The following is a 19,180-nucleotide window of genomic DNA, read 5'->3' as shown; positions in this document are numbered from 1 at the left end:
ACTCAAGTTGTTTAAAAAATAAAATAAAATATGCTGTTTTGTCTTCTCCCAACATAATTGCCCCGGGTTAAATGGATCTGAATACATATCTGGCTCTTACTTTCTGTGTGCGAAATATCTTGTGGGCAATTAGCCAGGAATGGAGTCAATTCCAAAGAAACTGCAATTTTGTCAGCTGCGGTAAGGCAATCGTATATAAATGCATCTCACAGCGTGCAACATTCCAATGACAACTGATTAGCATTCAAAGAACACCTCCGCATCCTCTGAGACCCTGCCAGCATGCATAACGTGCATCCACGGGCTGGGTGTTGAAACCGCTCCCCAGCATCAACAAAGGGACTTGGCCTATAACAGCAGAGAGGTCAGAGTTCAAACCTCTCTTCTGTAATATAATTTATCTATTTGAAATTTAATTTTTAATTCAAAATTTAATTATGCTTGTACCCTGGTTTCTTTTGTTGATTGTTTCCTTGATTTCTCTGTGTCGTAAAGCGTCTTTGAGACTGCGAAAAGCGCTATATAAAATAAATGTATTATTATTATTATTTATGATTTACTTCATTAAAATGGATCACTTAATCCTTAAAAAAAAAAGCTCTTCAAACTTTGGATTAGTTTAAGTTCTGTGAAGTGGCAGTTACTCTGCTGGGTTCAGGATCAGACGATTGTGTGTTCAAATACTTGGAAGAAGGAAACTTCTCACAGTGGGACTTCCTGGGAAGATGCAGGGGTAAATTTAACAAGCAACATGTTTGAGTGGTACTGGAGGGAGGTGGAGCGCTGGGCTATTGACTACTTAATGGCTGGGTACTGTATGCACATTAACTGCACTGAGGGGAAGTTTAAGCATTAACAAGCAATGCAATTCTGTTCCAAAATAAAAAAAAGAATCCAGGACTGTTTCCTAAAATAAAATATACTGACCAGTTTATCACAGAACAGTGATTATTATTGAAGATACCTAAATGGAAAATGATATGAAAATGATTGAATTTAAGTTATTTCTGAAATGATTAGTTCAATGTACAAGAAAGCCCTTGTCAGCCATATATGTTACAGTTGACAAACTTGACGGCCATTTCAGGGGCCACCTGCTTGGCACAAAACTGATCTATTTCATACTTGCCCCCAATGTTGCTCAGTACTCAACCGCCGCTTTACCAGATTTTTGGCACCATAGGTTGTACCCTGGTCTGGTGGGGGATCACAATCACCCATACGGCAAAAGCAAAGCTCAGAGAGGCCCGGAACATTCCACGCGACACAAAGGAAGGTGTAGAACTCGAGTGTGGCATTGAGCCGTTGACTTACCTACATTAATACAAGCTCTGATGAAACGGCCAAATTTTACCTAGTGAGTCAGTCTCTTCATAATACACAGACGGAAGTGGAAACTGTAGGGCAGTGAATTGGGAAGCTTGCATGACTCTGCCAAGGTAACGGGCAGGAGGACATAAGTGGTGGGGAGCAGGATGGAGGGGGTGTAGAAACCAAAGGGTGCCCACAATGACACTGGGCCAATGGGCTTCGGAAATAGCTGACACAGTCGTTCATTCATGCTAGCATGTCGTCGCTAAAAGTTCAAATCGATGTTGGCTGGATCTGTCATGTTGGCGTGGGAGTTTCTGCACACGGCCCCCCGTTGTGTTCTTTACCGTTCGAGAGGTCTGCCCTACACTACGTTCCCAGAGAGATTATTACGCTGTCATTCTGGGGCGACATAGCTCAGGAGGTAAGACCGATTGTCTGGCAGTCGGAGGGTTGCCGGTTCAAACCCCGCCCTGGGCATGTCGAAGTGTCCTTGAGCAAGACACCTAACCCCTAACTGCTCTGGCGAATGAGAGGCATCAATTGTAAAGCGCTTTGGATAAAAGCGCTATATAAATGCAGTCCATTTACCATATTAGCAGACCTCAGCAGCTTCCGACGCCTCGAGAAAAAAAGCGTAATTTCAGCACGGCCGTGATCCTCTGATTCAGGGTTTGAAATGACGAGCATCTGACATTATTACAGCGGTAAAAAGAGAGCTCGGTCGGATATGTCAATCACCCACCCGGCAGATGGGCCTCGTGATGCTGATTAATTAACGCTCGCCACAATAACGAAGTGACAGTCAGACATTTATTTACAGAAGAAAATAAACAGTGCCTGTATTTCTGAATCCTTCTGACGCTACACTGTCAGAACAAAATGTGCGAAAATTGTACCTATAGGAGTACAATGGCTTGTCACTGGGGCAGTGAGCTCAAAAGTACACAGATTCTTCCCTTTAATCTTCTATATTAGTATATTGTATAGGTACAAACATTGAGTAAGTATCGTACCTCAGAGAACAAAAACTACTACCGTACCATTTCTTCTAACAGTGTAGTACCAAAGTATGTCATCATCATTGTATTATTTTTTTTCCAATGCCTTGGACATTAAGCAAGCAAAAAAACATCCAACCAAAGAAATTATCTTGGTTAGCTCTTGTCAGAAAGGCGTTCACACAAGTACTGAATCTAAATCTGCACACGTTTTCTAACACACATTCTGACATACATTTTCTCAGTTTAGAGCATGCTTGTCACCATACACATCATCAGGCCAGGGAAATGGCTAGCGTACAGTGCTGCCCTCTCTGAGAAAAACCATGGTAAAGATGTATTAGGCCACGCCCACTGGGCCTATGTCAGCTATGTCTCATTCGTCACTATCACACAACTCTTAAACAGACCCTGCTCAGGGGGTATGGGCACAACAAACATGGTCTGGGTAACAACTAATGCATTCAGACAGGATTCACAAAGCAAGTGTGAAGCCACACTGCAAAGAGCTCACCCTCATGTGAAAACATTCCATCGGGGTGACCCTTTAAAAGGCTAGCAATAAATATGTGATTAGCATGTTCTTGAACATTCTAATGTTGATGTAACAATCACCAAATGGAAGCAATGGAGTTCTAGACCATTTCAAATTTTGAAAAAAAAAAAAAAAACATTCCAAAAAAACCTGCTCCACAAAGGTTTAACGAGCATCTGGGAAAGAGGGGAACAGATGGACCATGTGGTATCACCAGAGCAGCTATTAGTTCTGAGCAGATAAACTGGCAGCTAAAAGCTACAAGCTAGTCAGGACCAACAGAATCCATCCTGTGGATTCCAGATTCAAAAGATGACGGAGTGACGGTTGTTGTTTTTTTTTTTTCTTCTCTTCCCTCTGCTTTCCCAGCAGTAATAATCCTGAGATGTCACCAGACCTGATTAGGGTAATGGGGTTTACAGCTTCCTCGGGGGAGCCGGGAGCAGTGGAGGGCTCTCCTGGGCAGATAAAGCTACTCTAATCAGGATTAGAAAGGACAGTCGGAGACTGCCGGATTATATTGCCTTTCCCCGCTCCACACATGAGTTTGCTAAAAGAAATAGCCTACCTCTAAACCAAGATTTGCAGAATGCCCTGCATACGCTGGGGTTTTAAGGACTTTAAGGTACTTCTTTAGCACACTCATATTCCTTTATTTCCGAATTAATTCCTGTTTATGTCTGTAAATGCTGTAAACAGAAGAGAAGGAGGTGAAGGCTGATTAATTGGTGGAAAGAAATAGAAAGAAATAGAAGCTCATGCATCAAAGTCAGTTCACAACACAATAACGCATCACAATAACAATAGCAAGAAATCACGGATCACGGAGCACAACTCGTGTCAACATCAGTTTTGCAAGAAACTGGGTTTCTATCTGACTGATATATTTAGATGAGATGACTCCAAAAAGAGGGAAAAGATGAACAAGAAGCAGGCACAGGAAGAAGAAGAACAAGAAGACAAAACTGGAAGAAGAACAAAAACTAGAAGAACGAGAACAGGAAAAACAAAAACATGAAGAAGAAGAAAAGAAGAAAAACAGGAAGAAGAAGAAGAAGAATGTCTGAATCCAGTCCTGAGTTTCCCTGTTTCACTGTACATTGTACAGCACAAGCATAAGAAGTGTGGCTCAATGTGGGGGAAGGGCTTATCTCCCGGCAACGTCCTGTCATCAGGAAGGAAGGGGAGCGGCAGCGTGAAAACACATTCTACACTGACAGCAGAAGTGTGATCAGAGAGGAAATCCATGATTAGGTTTTCTCCATCTTTTTCTCACATCTGGAAGACTGATTAGGGGAACAGGAATTAGCAGTGCCGAAAATGCTAACATATGCCCGTTAAATGAATATGCATTTCTGTGGGGAAAAATGCATATCATGTGGATAAAACCAAATTCTGCATATATTTATACGTATTTATTTAGGTACAAAGTGCGGAAAAGCCGGTATAAACGATCTCATTTTAAAATGCGCTGCCAGATTTCCTGGCTCTTATCCAACTCGATGCTGCATCTGTAACGCTGGCGTCTCCTCCTCCTCCTCCGCTCTCCTTCCTCTTTCCTCCTTTCATTTTCATTCCTCCTTTCATTTTCTCTCACGCTCCTTTCGCGCCCGCGTCGTCGCTGCTTCTCTCCTCTCCTCCGCTCCCCTCCCCCCATGGCCCGCCCCTCCTTCCCTCCCGCCTCCGCAGACGCTGGCTGATTGACAGCTGTCCGTCTGGGACTCGTACGCGCGCGGCCATTTCAGGCCGCGTTAGCGGCGCCGGGCCACAGCCGGATAATCCCGGCCTGTAAACACCGTGAGCAGGGAGGAGAACACAAAAGAGCGGCTCGCTTGCGCTTCCTCAACACGGGTAAATATTTCAGATAGAACGAAAACCGCAAGGACGCCCAGTCTGTGACAGTTCTTCATCACGTAATACAGAGTTTTGCATGAATTATACCCAGGGATAGCCACAAGGTTTAAAAACGATGCACTGATACATCAGGAGGTACAGCATACACCATTCTGAATATATATTTTTTTTGGTCACTTCCTGTGGAAAGCTGAAAAATAAAATTCCTTTTTCTTTTTTTATTCAATCAAACCATTAAACTGTGATTTATCAAATCTACCAGTCTACTTGACCTCCTCACCCTCAGCAATTTGAGATAATTTGTTTGGAGCTTCAATGACAACAATGCCACCATGGAAACGTAGCAGTTCCAAACAATCCCCACTGATGACCACACAGAGAAAGCTGATATGAAATGCCTGCTAACTGTAACAGCCACAATCGTGGCGGATTCCAACGGCCGAAAGAAACCAGCGGATTTCTAAGTGGACAGTTCTCTCATACTGTCAGCACACACACAGCCCCAGGTGTTCTTATTCTGCCGCCATCTATCAATACAGAGGCCTCTCCTCCATCCAAACTGAGCAGACCTGTGTGAATCTCTGCACTTAAAGAGGGCCTGAACTTGGGACTGATAGCATGTGTGCCTGACTAGAGCTTCCGCTGAAGTTTTAGCTGAATTTTTTTTTGGAAAAAACTGTTTCCTTGGATGCTCATCAAACGCAGATTTATAAACACTTTTTTTTCTAAGGTGAAACAGAGTTGCAGAGCTACAGCGGGTGCCTTTAAATAATATTTCTGTGAGAAGCACCAGGAATAACGTCAGACTGGAAGGAAACAGGCTGAGGCAGGAACATGGAAGTAAGCTAGCTGGGAATTTGATCTGCCATAACGGATGTGGGATCGAGAGTAGAGCTTTGCCATCCAAACAACCAGGCCTGAACCTGCTACTGAGCCAATGAGGAATCACACATTCTGTTGCTCAAACGTACCCTTAAATAAAATGTTAATATTTGTCCAAATTATATTCAGATAAGAATACACATATAATAATAACAACATATAAATAATGGCTTCAATACTAATATAATTTCTTCATGACCTATTGTTTTTATCATGCACGATGCTAGACCTTTTTTGAAGGAATTCTTGTTCAGAAAAATCCTGTTCAGAGCTGACCTACATTCTGGCTAGCGCTTCCATTTTGGGACGGCCTTGTTTAATCTGAACAGATCATCAAAGCCTGCTATAAAAGCCTGCTCTAGGGATCAAACACACAGCGTCCCAGCATTTCCCGCCAGACAGGAATTATGCCCAACAGGAATGCTGGTGGCAGCGGTGAGCTGAATTTGAGCAAATCTTAATAAACAAAAAAAAAACAATAATTTGTTATTTGAGTACTGGAGGCGGAGTCAGATGCATTCCGGCCAAACAAGACATTACGAGTCGATGCCTGTGACAGAGGTCTTACCTCCTGCCTCTTGAAGTTCTGGACGCACTGTTCAAACTGCTCATCTTTCGTCTCGTCAGCCTTCCCGAGTTTCTGCAGTACCTGGAATAAGATGCAGAAATAGATAAGACGCCTAAAAGAAACAAAAAACACTTTCTCCTCTGGGAAAAAAACCCTCCTTACAGTAAAACTGAAACTGGTTACATATTACTGATCCGAAAAAGGCATTGGTACATGAAAGAGCTCTGTAATTCCACCATAACATCTCTGTACTTTACAAAAAGAAGAACAATGTACTACCTTCATCACATCCCAGTAAATATTTCTGTGGTGAAATTTCAGTGAAAAGTCAAGTCGTTCAGCTGAAAAAGATGGTTACTTTTGGTTTATAAGTGAAAGTTTTCTAGCTGACTGGGGCATAGCCAGGTTATTTCCAGGTAAAACCTGAGCAATATTGGTGTTATCCCAGTCTGTTTACAGTATGTCAAAACATACCTCGACCTAGACTTCCAGCCCTCTAGATGTCAACATTCCAGCTTTTGCTCACTGGGATGTTCTTGGTGATGTAGTAACTTGTTGACACTTTCATGCAACTGTCTAGTGACAATGCCAGGGGCTAAACCATGCCTCTCCTCTCAACACTATGGGCTCGATCTATTTCAAGAAATATTCCGTGTGTAGTCTGGTTAGGTCTCCTGCAGTCCTTAACTGACACAAGCAGCAATGCGGGTATTAATAAATTGTGGCTTTTGTGAAGATGAAGACTGCAGAGCAAAATGGATGCATTGACAGGATTGTTTTTTCAAATGGGATGCAAAATAGGTATTTACCCATGGTTCTTTGCTGTGGTGCTGATATTCAATACTCCCAGCGCAGCCTAAATATAAATTCCTTTACAGATACCAATACGTTATTTTTTTGTTCTCACTCATTGAACTTCAACCTCTGTAACCTCACCACAGCATGCACCTTTTCTCCGAATCGCCACGTAATTCCGAAGCGCCTCACTTCCTGTAGGTTCGGCGTTTCCGCTCCTCTAACCTCAGTGAGAGTTTGGCGGCCGGGTGGCGCATGACTAATCGCGGGTTCTATCTGCAGCGGCCCCTCGGCGGTGAGTCAGCGGCAAAGGGGACCTCGAGCCTCCCGGAGCGTATATTAATCACTCTTCTCCCGGTGCATTGTGGGAGTAAAAATCAATAATGGCACGGCCTGACGGTATGGGGGGGGGGGGGGTGGGGGGGGGGGGTTGGGGGGAGAGAGTGGTCACCGCATCCTGTCAGTCCGGTCACGGTTGATAAGATTTCGTGTTGCACGCGTCCTGTCCTTACAGTACACCACGGAGTCTTAACGGGCCCAAAGCCCTGATGCGTGTGCAGGCAGCCCATGGTGTTTAAAAGGGGCGGGTCTCAGCTCACGGTGACAGAACCAATCACATCGCACCCAGACACAAGAGCACACTCTGGATAAGGAGGTCTGTTACGTCTAAGAATAATAATAAATGAGCACACGTACTTTCAACACCAGTCCCCCCGTGTCAATCTGCATGGCAATTCAATTCATCTACAATTCATATTTCACACAAATGAGCTTGTATTACTGCCACTAGAGTGTGTTAATTCAGTGGAAGGTTAAAAAAAGAGGCTAAAAACAGGCATAGCTGTTCTTCTGCGGCAGGCAAATTGACATTATGGGCTTTGGCAAATCTGATTAATGTTGAATGAAACTCATATTGTGAAACAAGAACAGAATTTGTGAGCTGGAGGAATTTTAATTATGCCTGTGTGGGGAAATAATATAGAGGTATGAGAAACACACTCCTTGTTGGGTTATAACAGAAGATCAGTTTCCAAATGTTTCTGTCTAAAATCTAAATTAAATATTCATCCCAGCGGTCATGGCGTAAGATCAGCACTGTGATCCAAAGGAGGGAACGTGAATGGGGGGTTGAAGTTGCTGGCTGACGTGCTGAAAAGAGGCTTCTATAAATAACCTCCGGGCGTCTTCCCCGCGTTGGCTCCCGGAAGCAGCGACAAACGTAAGACCATTCCATCACAGCGCCGCTTCATCACTGGCCCGTGACACGAGTGGACAAAATGACTGACCCACCGTGAAATCTCAAAGCAGCCAGAACGAACATGATAGCATCCTAGGCCCTGGTCTAAACGTAGGCCATTTTTGAAGGGCCTGATTTACTAAGACCTTCAGCACATGCGGAACCTTTTAGCACAAGCTAATTACACAACCGATGACTATTGGTTTTGCACCAATTCGCTGGTTGTGTTGTTAGTTTTGCGTGTGCTAAAAGGTTTTGCACATGCTGAAGGTCTTAGTGGACCAGGCCCTAAGGCTTTGAAGACAAGGGCAGGCTTGACTTCAAGGACAACTCCAACCCATCGCAATGGGGGGTGGGGGGGGGGGGTGGTTGTTGGAAGGAGTCCCGGGTAATTTAATGCCACTGCAGCAGATCCGCAGTGCTTAATAATGGGATGTCGATCGAGGTCAAGCAGGGCTCTGCAGACACACGGTGGAAGAGGTGGAAGAGGGATCTCAACACGTCTTATCGCAAATACGCCGTATACATAACAGCACACAGAACCAACTGCCATCATTCTCCTGCCTTGCCCTGGGGCGAAGCTATTCTTAGCCTGGCTTGAAATGCTGTTGCGTTTGCAATTACTGACGGCACGAGAAAAACGCATCCAAATACCCAGAAGAAGAGTTTGAATTATTTGTACTTGCTGCAAAGCGGGAGACACTGATGAGTGACTTTAGGTTGGACCTTTCTTTATGGTTGAATCAAACTGGAAATTTTTGGTGTGAGCTCCCAACCCACGGGGAAAGAAAGAAAAGGGGCATACGGATAGCAGAGCTGACTGGGGAAGAAGGAAGAAGCCAAAAAAGGCCTGTCGCAACTGTATGGAACACGTATGCTAATATGGGGTAAAGTTTTGCGGAGATTTGAAAATCGCTTATTCCACATATTTAATTTTATTTCCTTCTGTCAGTTTTTGTGCAGAAATCAAAAGACAGAAACACTGAACTAGCCAGCCTAACGAGGTGCGCACAGGAAGAAAAAAAAAAAGAGGCGCCTATTCTCATTCCAGTCCACACGTCTGATGTTATCTCCAGCGGTTCATTGTGGCGATAGCGCTGGCGAAAAGAATTGTAGCTGAGCTTTACGGCCGTAATTCGCAGCGCATTTATGATTAATACAGAAACCGCAGCGGGACCCGCCGGTTATAAAGGGAACACATAATTTAGGCGCAAGCAGGATTTCCGATCCGCGATAATTCTCCCTCGCCCCTGCGCCGGTGCGTCACGCTGAAGCCTGCCAATATGTGCTCTTCTGATTAAATCAGCGAGCGTTAAATACTATAGTAAGCATTAAATCATGATTTATGCAGTGGGACCGCGGGACTGTGAAGACGACAGCGGCATTAATATATTAACGGTCAGGCTGTGGAGCGACGATTTCACACACGTATTAACCCAGCATGGAACGTGTCACGGTCGGCACACCTACCGACTACAACAGCGTAATCGGCTCTATGTGCAGGCAAATGGCGCTGCTCTATCGAATGCTAATATCTTAACGTGGATTACCTTCAATTGTCTGCTTTTGACGTTATAATATATTTGATGCTGATCGTGATAATGCCTAGAATATAACAAACCACATCACAATGTCAGCGATACTATGTTTATTGAGGGGGGCTGTTGTACTACAAATTCCTGCGCGTTTTATTTGAGTATAAAGGGGAAACCATTTTCTGCAATATGTTCTCATTTCAGACAACAGGGTATGAGCACAGAATCGTTTTCGTTATGGTTTCATAGGTTCTCTGTCAGTCCAACCTATACCAGAATGGCACATGGAAAAAAAGTATTAATTCAACTCTCACAGTTTATGCAAGTCCAAAAGGGAACAAATGTACTCTAAAAGAGTATAAAATACCCCATCAATGTTCATTAAACACTGAATATATCAGTGTGCATCAGCACATGTCATTAAAAACGCAGCATCAACATGATGTGTCAGTCCTTACTATCACTACCAGTACTACTGCTGGCGGCTACTTACAAGCAAGGTACTTGCATTGCTTCCAGCTGTATAATTGGATGCAATGTAAATGCTATGTAGAAAGATATATGCAAGTCGCTCAGGATAAGAGCGTCCGCGAAATGCCCCTAATGTAATGTAACTATCAAACTGCCATATGATTAAAAGTGTTAAAAAGACAATGCTCTGCGGAATCCATCGCCATGGTCACGGTCACGATCACTGTAATTATTCAGCAGGCATCCGTCTCAGTCGCTCATCGTCAGTCACTGTGACTTCTCGTTAGCGGAAAGGAGGAGACGTTTTTCAAACCTTCATGTCACAGCAGTCAAATGGCTTGTACTTTCTAGTCCCGGGAGCTCCTGTTTAGACTGCAAACAAATGCTTTCTGAAAATGTATTTTTCTGAGGAAACCTTTAATTTTGACTGGAGCAGTTTGAGGGAAGTGGTGCAAATGAGACATTTTTGCTACTAACCATAATAAGGCACTAAAATAAAATGGTAAATGGACTGCATTTATATAGCGCTTTTATCCAAAGCGCTTTACAATTGATGCCTCTCATTCGCCAGAGCAGTTAGGGGTTAGGTGTCTTGCTCAAGGACACTTCGACATGCCCAGGGCGGGGTTTGAACCGGCAACCCTCCGACTGCCAAACAATCGGTCTTACCTCCTGAGCTATGTCGCCCCTCATAAAATAAAACAAAATATTCCATCAGGGATGCGGTAAACTTGACAGTCTTCCATTTATTAGACTTTGTTTAGAGCGATCACTTTTTTTTAAAACTTCACTGCATGAGCCAGTAACTCTCGAGGGGCAGTTTTGCATTCCAAATTAAGCGGAACAACGTGTAATGATGGTAACAAGCCGCCCCATAATAAATATCAAATTATGCATCTGATTATTTTATTTATTACTTCCATTACGTAATAGTGCTCACCAGTATGTGCACTTGCACCACTGTAGTGCAATTGCATTCCCGTGACTGTACAGCACCTGCCATGCATGCAGAATTCATTAAGAAAGGTCACAATCTGTTCAGAACAGCCTGGTACAGGGAGCACTGCAGTTTACTTAAATCCCTGAAGGACTCACAGCTTAACGGAGCAGGAAGTGAGCATCATCTCACTGCGTTGGCAATCACATACAGTGATTACATGTGTATGGAGCAATAGACGGTACAGTATATTTTAGTGTGAAATGCTTTAGCAAGATAGCTAACATTCTAATGCAAAGACATGTTCCCCCTATCCCTCCCTACCTCCCTGTAATCTCTAAATTGACTGTAAGATTAGGGTTGTAACTAGGTAGCTGTTTCGTAGTTGACTTAGTTAATGCACTCGTCTTAACTACTGCTTGTATTTTTGCATAGACTGCATTGTTGCTGTTCTTGTTTGTGTTAGTGTTAATCAGTTTAACCTACAGGGTCCAAGTTGAGCTATGCAGTTGTTCCCTGCACTTGGAACGGTACTTCTCTCTAGGGGTTTCGTCATACTTGTTCCTGGTTATGGTTATACACTTTGCTGTACGTCGCTCTGGATAAGAGCGTCTGCCAAATGCCTGTAATGTAATGTAACATGTTCTCCAAGCTAAGCACACAGCACAGAGCTGACACAGCTAATCAAAGAATAAATGTACAACATAACACTGCAAGCAGCTTCAGAGCAGACATTTGGCCAGAATATGTCTTCATGTTTTTCGCACCCTAGATTTTCCATAAATTCACTGGCGAGTGGTGCTCCAGTTCACCAGTGACCAGTGAAATGGCTCGTAAAACGCAAAAACTATTTCAAATAATCCCTGGCTTGCCAAAAAAGACTAAAAGCACAAGTCTCGCTCTTCTGTATTTGGCAACCCGATGAAAAGAATATGGAATATGGTATTAATTCGCTCTACGCAAATGCCACCGTGGCATTCTGGGAGATCGCTGGGTAAAGATATCGTAAACAGGACTGTAAAGAGGTTGATACAGATCTGTTTGGGCAGCAAAGCCCTGATGCACTCTGCAGGATGCACAGATATAGCAGAGCATGACTGTGTTCTGCAGAAGGCCTTTCCTGTAAGAGGAGAGGCTCGTTACCTCGATACGCACTTCTCTCAGTACGTCAGCATTTCTCCTGGAACATCAGCATATTCACATTATTCATAGGTTTTCTATGGCACTCAGATTTAGGCAATTAAAATACCAGCGATGTAGTGAGCGGGTCAATGCAGCAATGAGCTCATCTCCCTGGTGTTCAGTGCCCTTCACCGATTCACTGATAGACGCTTGGCCCAAGGGGTGCATCACGTTACGTGAGTAACGTCAAACCAAAAACACACAGAACACCGACTCTTGCAACAGCCACTGCAATCTATTTGCTGGGCATTTAGACAAGCCAAGGTTCTGCGTGACTCCTCGAAGACCTCCGGTCCAAACCCAAAATGAAAGACATGTTGAAATAATTCTTGAAGACAAATATAATACAGTGGATATTGAGCCTGAAACTGGTGGAAATACTTGAACTCACACTCTACATCTTCAGACCAACACCTTCCAAAGCAGGACTGCAAAAAGGTTCTATTATGAAGCAATATTACAATACCGAACTGGTCGTGCACCATCCTGTGTTGATTCCTTATGGAAATTAAAAATGCATTCTGTAATCTGGCACTCGATAGGCTATCCAACAGCCAAGCTATTAAACATTAACCCCGCAGCAAAGCTGGCTAGCGTGGTGTAAGTTTCTAACTGTGGAACTACTATTTAAACAAATGTGTGGCCAGACTTTCTCCTGCCGCCGTGGTAACCTCAGTCATACACCTTCGATTTTCTCTTTTAACTGGAATAATGGCTGTGACAAACCCGCAGATGGACCCACGAGGTCAGATAATAATATCGGAAACAAAGGGGAAAATTCCATTAGACCGGGGACGTTACCGCACGTCCTCAGCTAACAATTAATTATACATCATGACCCCCGAAGCAGAACCTCCCTCAGCCCAGCAGGGGAGATCTGTTGTTAAATGTCGACCCGTCGATGGATTTGTGAGCGCAAAAGACAGAAACGGGTGTGCTGCCCGTTTATTTAAGGAAACCTGGAGAATCAGCTTCAAGCTGATTTAGATTCATGCAAGCGGCACTGTGTGTGGGTCACACCTACAGTGCACTGCTTTTGTGATGGCAGGTTTTTAATTAACAAAACTTTTCGCCACCTGAATTTCACCGTGCTTTTTTAAACAGCTCGGTATCAGAAGTGAGTCTTTGCCAGCAAACTGACATTAAAGCAGTTAAAGTGGTGCTAATTGCAATCTGCAGTGAGAACTTTCTGCAGAGACCCGTGAAGGTGTCCTTATTTAGATTAGCCCGAAAACATGAATGTTTTATGAAACCTTTTTAATCTTTCAGGCTGATTTTAACAACTGCTAACCAGTTCTAAAAAAAAAATTTAAAAAAAAAACACCCACAGACTCACAGAATGTTATATGATTAAGGCTCGACAAAGCATACAGAAATAATGAAAGAACAATGACAACGACCAAAAACGTTTACTTTGTAAGAACCGTTCCGCAGATTACGTTTACGATATCACGCACTGAGAAAGCAGTTTGCCTTTCGTTCCGTAACGAGCTTAGTAACGTGATCCTCCGCGCACACAGGACTGTGTGCTCCGTCACCCCAGATCTCAGCTCACAGGATCTCTTTCCCTCGGCGTCATGTGATCCCTTCTTCCTGTGGATCTCGGGTATCCGTGACCGGATAATTCAGTCCTCCCCCCCGGTTTGAAACAGACCCCGCCCGCCTCCCTGATCTTTTTCGGGCCACGCGTAAGGTGAACTGCACCCCACACAGGTGAGCCACAGTCCTTCGTTCGGTCTGAAGCCAGGTGCAGAGCCAGCAGAAGGGCCTTCCTGAACATGCAGCTGTCCTGTCTGCCAACTCGCAAATCAGCTTCAAGTGTCTTACAAGTATTATTCCCTAAACACATCTATTTGAGTGTAATAAGTAGGGGGGCCAGAAAGGAGGGGGGGGGGGACTAAGGGGCCAAAGTTCCTGCGCTTTTATTTGTACTATGAGCAAGTCTCTCAGTTTACAGCTGATAATTGAATGTTATAAATAAAATGTTATATTTTAGAGAGAACCGTGCCCTCCAACCAAGCCCACCCCCCCCCCCCCCCTTGTGAAGATGAATTTTTGCTTAATGATGTGACGCTCAACAACGTGCCCCCAGAGACAGGGGCCTGATGGGAAAATTACATTTGTTGAAAACACTGGGTGCCTGACAGCAAAGAGCAGATGGCCCGTCGAGCCGCTTCCTGCGACTGATGAAGTCGTTACCCGCCCGTGCCGTCCCAAAATGTACTCCACGATAACTCACGAGGCGCGTTCTTTTCCACACAATCACTCCCCGTGAATGTACTAAGCGTCTGCGAAGGCACAGCGTGGTACGTCTGCCAGGGTCGTCTGCCAAATAAAAGTCACGGTGGTGATGGTGATGATCATGACGATGACGACGACGACGATGATGATGATGATCATCATGATCATGATCACGATGAAGACAACAACGAAGAATGAAATCTTTTGCGAGGGCAAAGCAGTTGATGGAAACTGAGATGGAGAAGTACAACGCTGTAAATGTGAGAATTCATTAGCCCACACCGTGCATAAAACCCAGTGTCTGTGGTTTGACACCCTGCCGAATTGAGAGAGGCGAACTTCACAGCCGCAGCCTCCAGTGAAACGCTTCATTCGCCACAGCTTTCTTATTTTTAACTTGAGTCGTCTTTTTCCACAGACCGAATTCCCATCTCTACAGAGAGCATTTGGACTAAACACTGTCTGATCTGCCCTGCACTGACTCACAATAAAACCAAAGCCTCCCTAATCCTGACTTCCATCAGGGAGGAATTAAACTGAGTTCTGTCCGTTGACCGCACCGAAGGCACAGACGGAGTTCTCATTTTCAGAATGGCTTTTCCACCAGGAGGTAATAGACAGGAGGAGGCAGAAAGAGCTCAGATTTTGAATGTGTCTATATTACTTTATATTGTTATACTGAACGTATCTATCTACCAAAGTATCTGGGGCCAAAGCAATCACTGAGTATATAGATTGAAATTATATATCACAGACGGATAGACAGACAGACAGACAGACAGATATATAGATAGATATAAATAGACAGATAGATTTTTAATTCAAAATGTACACCACTCTATACCATAATACTGCACAAATTAATTGCATAAATACAGTAGTAATCTTGTTGGTACCTACAAAGGCAATGCCCCTTTACTTTTCTTGCTTTATAGACAGTTATAAACAGTAGGCCTTGTTCAGAAGTAATTAACTACAAGCAAACACTAAAAAAAAAAAAGAAATAGGAAGTCCATCACCGGCTGAGTAACTATCACTCTCACGCGCGTGGAAGTAATCCAATGGGGGAGAAGTGTAAAATTAGCATGCTAATTGGTTCCGCTGTAGTTGACAGACTGAGTGAGCTGCCTCGTTGCGTCCATGACGACCGCTGCAGATGTTCAGCCCAAACCGATGTGCACGTGACCCTGAGGCAGGTGTGCGAGCGCGGGGACTGTTTACCGACAGAAGCCCACGCTTCCAGGCCGACAGAGAGGTTCCATTAAAACCGAATATGCACTCGGTGCCACTGTGGAGTACGCTACAGTGAGTCACTGACTTTAACCAATCATTGCATTTCGCTGAACCTTATGATTTCTTTGAACACGCCAGCGACTGGCAGCTTACTGTTGTTAAAGTTACAAAGCCCTGGGACAGGCCTGCAGTATAGCTACACGCTGTAGGCCCCGAGCTTCACTAGCAGGAGCACCTTTGGGGGCCCTTCATTTAGAGATTTCATCCATCCATCCATCATCTATACCCGCTTACTCTGGGCAGAGTGGTGGAGGCCTGGAGCCTATCTCAGCGGGCACTGGGCGGGAATACACCCTGGACAGGCTGCAAATCCATCGCAGGGCACACACACCATTAATTTAGAGATCTGAATAGGCTAATAATTTTCAGGATGACTAACCCGTGGAATTGCCTGGTTGCAAATTACCGCCAAGCCCGAGACCGGTTTCGGCCGATCCAAAACTATGACAAAAGCGTTCGGGGTGGAACAAATCACAGCAGGATTTTAAAAGTTATTTTGAGCTGAGGTTCTGGGGGGGGCGCTGTCGTGACACCGGGCGAGGTCATCCTGTTTAGCGCGGCGCATCCTGGCGAGAGTTCCGTCCCTCCGGCGACGCTCCCCGCGTAATTATTTGTTCTATTTCGCGTGCCCCCGGCCCGCGCGCAAAAAAAAAATGTCCACGGCGGACACGGTAAGAAGGGCCAAAGCTAATCGATGGCGCAGCGGAGCGATGCAGAAGTCATGCGCCATAAATTACGGCGCTCGGCGGGGGCGGCAGCGGCGAGCCGAACAACAGCATGAGCGAAACTGCGTTGTGGTGAGAAGCAGGCTGCCGGTGGCGTGTGAAACAGGGAAGTACAGACACCACAGGTGCAAAAGTGACCTAGATACTTCATGAAACTTGCTTCAAAAGCCTGTGCACGCCACTGTGATTGATGGTGGCAACTTGGAATTGAGGATGGTAAGAATCTCAAAGACTAAAGGCAAAAAAAAAATATTCTATTCGAGCTAAAGTGCTTATAAGTGTGACAGCAAGGTAAACCTATGGAAAAAAAATGTATTTGGGATGTTCTAATCTGCTAGTTTCTACTGGCCTGCACAAAACTCAGACCCTGGGCCAGTGCTACCTTCTGAGGAGATCATAGCAAAAGGGTGGCCAGAGCTTGCTGGCTTTCCCAATGAAATCAAGTGCTCACTCTCTCACATTCGTCAGTAGGAGAAGCTGAGCTTCAGACGGTGCGTATTAAAAGAACATCAATCCTCTTACTGCTGCTTGCTGGCCCAGGTTTTGGTGAAGGCTTGACTGGGGTTGTCTGGCCTGTGTTGCTTACCTGCCAGCCCGGATGCGTGAAAAGTTGCCCGGAAACCACAGCTAAAACAGGCCTGAACCAGAACGAGACTTCAAAAGACCTGCCGTTTTTGGTGGTTTGTCTTTGTCAGTATGCCGTAGGATATTTTGCAGCATAAATAACTAGCTCATATGGAAGCTGACATATGTTAACCTGTTCTGCATGACAGTGCCTTGGTGATAAGCACTTACGTTGTCTCCTTGTTCATCTTTAAATGTGATGTGGTTTTCATTGCTAAGCATAATGTTTCCTTACATATATATCAGAACTGTATGTCACTCCTCGCCGAAGGGTTGCAAAGACAGTATTAACGGATTGCTCAATCCATGCTGTAATGAATGAATGAACTGATGGAGGGACAATTAAAATAAATAAATAAATAAATAAATGATGAAAGGATACAATTTCCTCAATATAAATAAGCAACAAAATTCTGACAAAATGGTAAGATATAGGAAAAATATGAGGCCACTTCCGTTTTGTAGAAGCGGTACATCACAATAATAAATTCACCCTTTGAAAATCCGTTTATTTCTTTCTAGGTAGGCAGCAGTTGTATTCTTGTCTATTTATAGCCATTTAAATATAGCAAGGCTTTGCCTAATGCATTATCTCCGTGGTTGAAGCTCGTTCACCGTTACCGTTACAGAAACGCGTTGGTCAGGAAAACATTTCCCACCGTACTGTATCTTTTCGACTGCGTTCCCCTCATCTCCCCTTCTGCTGACCTTGCAGGAGAAATACGCGGTAAAGGGACATACCTAAACGTTCAAGTAACGTACCAACGTCGTTAACTAGGCTAAGGACGCTTAAAATACAAATTTGCTTTTTGTTAAACAAACAACTCAAAGACTTAGCTTCAGGCAGAGCACATTCTTACCAGTGCATAATGGTATGTGGGCTGTTATAAAATAATAGCATGACTAATACAATACGACTAAGTCTATTTCCAGGCTTAATTTTCCGTAGCCCGGTCTCAACATATTGAGAGTGATTTCCACATCTATGGTCACAGTAAGTTCAGTTGATTATTATTATAATACGAGCCATCTTTACAATGTCACACTCGTGTGCAATGGCAGCGACAGATAACAGCACATTTACATATTCCACTGAAAAATTGAAACCCATACATACAAACTGCGGCTAAAAAAATGAATACACTGTCAATAATGCAAAACATCATAGCTGTGCGCAGACATCAGGTTTAAAACAACTGCAGCGGACTCGCGTACGTTAGTCACCCACGTATTATAATTCCTAACCCCCACCCCGCAGTCGAAATACACCTGCTCCTCCCAGCCGAGCATAAGCATCCTGTTTTTGCACGTCGTTCTCCATGCAAGAACAAGATTCACTGCAAAAACCAAAATTGGTGACCCTGTAACGGCAAAAAAAATAATAACTCCTTACCTTTTCCTGCGCTCGATTTAGCCTTTTCTGGACATTTTTAGCGAAGATGCCTGTTTTTATCTCGGCCATGGCTGCTGGTACTGAGGTGAGACGAGAGGCTTCAGGACACGGAGAAGCGCGTGAGGGAGTCAGAGCAGGAGGTGGGAGGAGCAGCTCTTAAAGTCACAGTGTTCTTTTTTTTTGTTTTGTTTTTTTTTTCTCTTGTCAACAACCGCAGCAATGTTTATCAATCACCAGCCACACACAATGGTCTTGCTTATTGTGATAGGATATTTGACACGCGGGGTTAATTTGAAATATTTTGTATAATTTTCCCACACAAATGTTGAACTATGCGGTTGTGCCCTGTACTTGGACCGGTACTTCTCTCTAGGGGTTTCGTCATACGTCGCTTTGGATAAGAGCTGGATAAGAGCGTCTGCCAAATGCCTGTAATGTAATGTAAAATGCGTGTGCATACACACAAGCGTGCAATTATGTTTGCAGGTGGGTAGCCTAACGTGGTGAAAAATAACATCGTTGCATTTTCTTTTAGGCCGTGATTTCATATCACACTGATACAAAATCATGAGCACATAACATATAATTTAATTTTC

General features: G+C 44.2%; 1 protein-coding gene across 4 annotated transcripts in view; it reads right to left on the bottom strand.

Moving 5' to 3' along the window:
- Nucleotides 1-18,723, bottom strand: part of LOC118234279 (amphiphysin-like) — a 58,361-nt gene extending 39,638 nt beyond the window's left edge. For all 4 annotated transcript variants that reach the window (XM_035430706.1, XM_035430708.1, XM_035430710.1 and 1 more), the window contains exons 1-2: nt 18,585-18,723; nt 6,152-6,232 (exon numbers count right to left, since the gene is read on the bottom strand). In XM_035430706.1, the coding sequence (XP_035286597.1) occupies nt 6,152-6,232; nt 18,585-18,653 (150 nt within the window). In that variant the 5' untranslated portion in view covers nt 18,654-18,723. The remainder of the gene's footprint in view (nt 1-6,151; nt 6,233-18,584) is intronic.
- Between the last annotated feature and the right edge of the window lie 457 nt (nt 18,724-19,180).

The sequence above is a fragment of the Anguilla anguilla genome, chromosome 8 (assembly GCF_013347855.1).
Source record: "Anguilla anguilla isolate fAngAng1 chromosome 8, fAngAng1.pri, whole genome shotgun sequence".
In the NCBI taxonomy this organism is placed as follows: Eukaryota; Metazoa; Chordata; class Actinopteri; order Anguilliformes; family Anguillidae; genus Anguilla; species Anguilla anguilla.
This window is presented reverse-complemented; position numbering and strand designations above follow the sequence as displayed.